The following is a 2,017-nucleotide window of genomic DNA, read 5'->3' on the forward strand; positions in this document are numbered from 1 at the left end:
CGTTGCCAGTGAATGAAGAGAGCGGAAATATTAGGCGTTTTCCGTAAAACGAACAAAGAATTCTTTTCGAAACAGGTGCCAAAATCTGGCTACCAGCAGATACCACAAGCGTTGATCCATATCTCACACGCTTGGCTGCTCTCTTTTGCATAGGGGCTGTCACTAGCAAACGAGCGGTGAGTTCGCTGAGTGACAGTGGCTTCAGCTGACAGCTGATTGGTCGGAGTCAGTCACGTGGTAATGTTTTCGCTGAATATCATTATGGCGAGAACGTAAGGGTCGCGGGTGCAAGGGGGATCACAAATCATTTGTCGGTCGCGCCATAAACTCCATTATGAGCTCGCATTTCAGCGATATTTCGGGGAATAATTGGTCGACCAGTAATCAGGAACAGTTTTACGTTCAGCACAGTAAATATGCCATGAACTATGGCGATAATCACTATCCCCAGTACACACCATCCCCATTCGCGGCTAGATATTCGTCCTACAGTCGCCTAGATGTTGCAAATATTCCGGCCAAAACTCCACCGTATGATCAACCAGCCGTTCCATACGATATTAGCCATCCGAACTTCTATGCTCCAACCATGCCCGTTCGTCCAGAAGTCAACTCTTCTACGACAGTTGTGAATGGCACAGCAGAATATCCTCCCAGCTGTAAAGTGGCCTCTTTTACATCGACTTGTAATAATCAGTTCGAAACGGGGCCGACTTTAACATCGAGTTATGACAGCCGAAACTTAGAGCCAAGTCCACCAGCACAATCAGCCTCAAAGCCAAGCATCTATCCTTGGATGAAATCGTATACAGGTTAGTCCGTGTGATTTACCCATTTTTAAATTTGTTTCACTTTTGCGCCTCGTGCAGTGTTACTCCCGCGAGATCACGACGCAACACGTTTTCTGTATTGTTGCTGTAGTTTTTGATTAGTTTGATAACACATAAAAGGACTCAGAATATTTCGATTCGGTAGATTAAAAAAAACGCATCACTTATTCATTATTTATTCCATCAATCAAATTTACGATACATATTTGAATTTATTTATTTTTTTTAAAATAAATATTTAGGTGGGTAGTGTTGTATTTATTACCGTATTTTACTGTATAGTAACAATTTTTTTTTTCTTCTATTTCAGATTCAGGGCAAGGACCAAAACGAACCCGTCAGACCTACACCCGCTATCAGACACTAGAATTAGAGAAGGAATTTCATTTTAATCGCTATTTAACCAGGCGTCGAAGGATAGAGATAGCTCACGCGTTAGGTCTGACAGAGCGACAAATCAAAATCTGGTTTCAGAACCGAAGAATGAAAGCTAAAAAAGAAAATAAACTACAGCCTTCCCTTCCAATGCTGCCTGATGAAGTTCGACCAACTCTCGACACCAAAGATTACATCACTAATCACAAGCAAGATGGGTTGAACAGCTGAGGATTTAAAAAAAAAAATACAAATAAAAAAAACTAGGGGGCAAAGGGTGTAGTGAATTATTTCCTGGACGTTAAGAACTTAAACGACTTAAGTATCGTAAACCAGACTGTGACATTCAGCTGTTTGTGTCCTTAAACTAAGGGCCTATTTTCCTATTAGAGCTGCTAAAATGAGTGGCAGAACTGTCCTCCTCCAAGTCTACGGTGACAAATTTACAATTGCTGACTAGGGAAGTACTATACTCATGGTACACGAGAATGTCTGTAAGTGTGTATGTGTGTGTGTGTGCGTGCGTGAATGTGTGAATGTTTAAACTACAATATTGTAACCTTCACTATGAAGCGTCGTTTGTTGGAGGACACCCAAGAAGGAATATTAACCCCTGGCAAAATTTTTCTGTAGGGGGAGATTTCGGCCGTATGGTCTCCGCTACTACAACCGGCAAACGCTCACGTGCAAAAGAGGGGTTGGAAACTCCCAGTTTTATGACATGATGACTTTACGATTCTGCCTTCACAAAAGGACAAGCAAAGGACCAAATCAGTCGCATTTTAAGAACCATTAGTTCTCTGTCTCACAGG

The 2,017-nt window shown here is 41.9% G+C and overlaps 1 protein-coding gene across 1 annotated transcript; it reads left to right on the plus strand.

Moving 5' to 3' along the window:
• The first annotated feature begins 334 nt into the window (after positions 1-334).
• Positions 335-1,436, plus strand: LOC150099011 (uncharacterized). The gene is made up of 2 exons (XM_090405791.1): positions 335-812; positions 1,141-1,436. The coding sequence occupies exons 1-2, from the start codon at positions 335-337 to the stop codon at positions 1,434-1,436; spliced, it is 774 nt and encodes a 257-aa protein (XP_090261917.1).
• The last annotated feature ends 581 nt before the right edge of the window (positions 1,437-2,017 follow it).

Source organism: Typopeltis vanoorti, chromosome 15, assembly GCF_054136105.1.
Source record: "Typopeltis vanoorti isolate ZY-2024b chromosome 15, IOZ_Tvanoo_1.0, whole genome shotgun sequence".
Taxonomy (NCBI): Eukaryota; Metazoa; Arthropoda; class Arachnida; order Uropygi; family Thelyphonidae; genus Typopeltis; species Typopeltis vanoorti.

Bases quoted from the DNA above. Each gene is read 5' to 3' on its own strand.
- LOC150099011 (XM_090405791.1), top strand. From the start codon at position 335: ATGAGCTCGCATTTCAGCGATATTTCGGGGAATAATTGGTCGACCAGT. The intron at 813-1,140 runs GTTAGTCCGTGT...CTTCTATTTCAG, and splicing joins TTGGATGAAATCGTATACAG to ATTCAGGGCAAGGACCAAAA.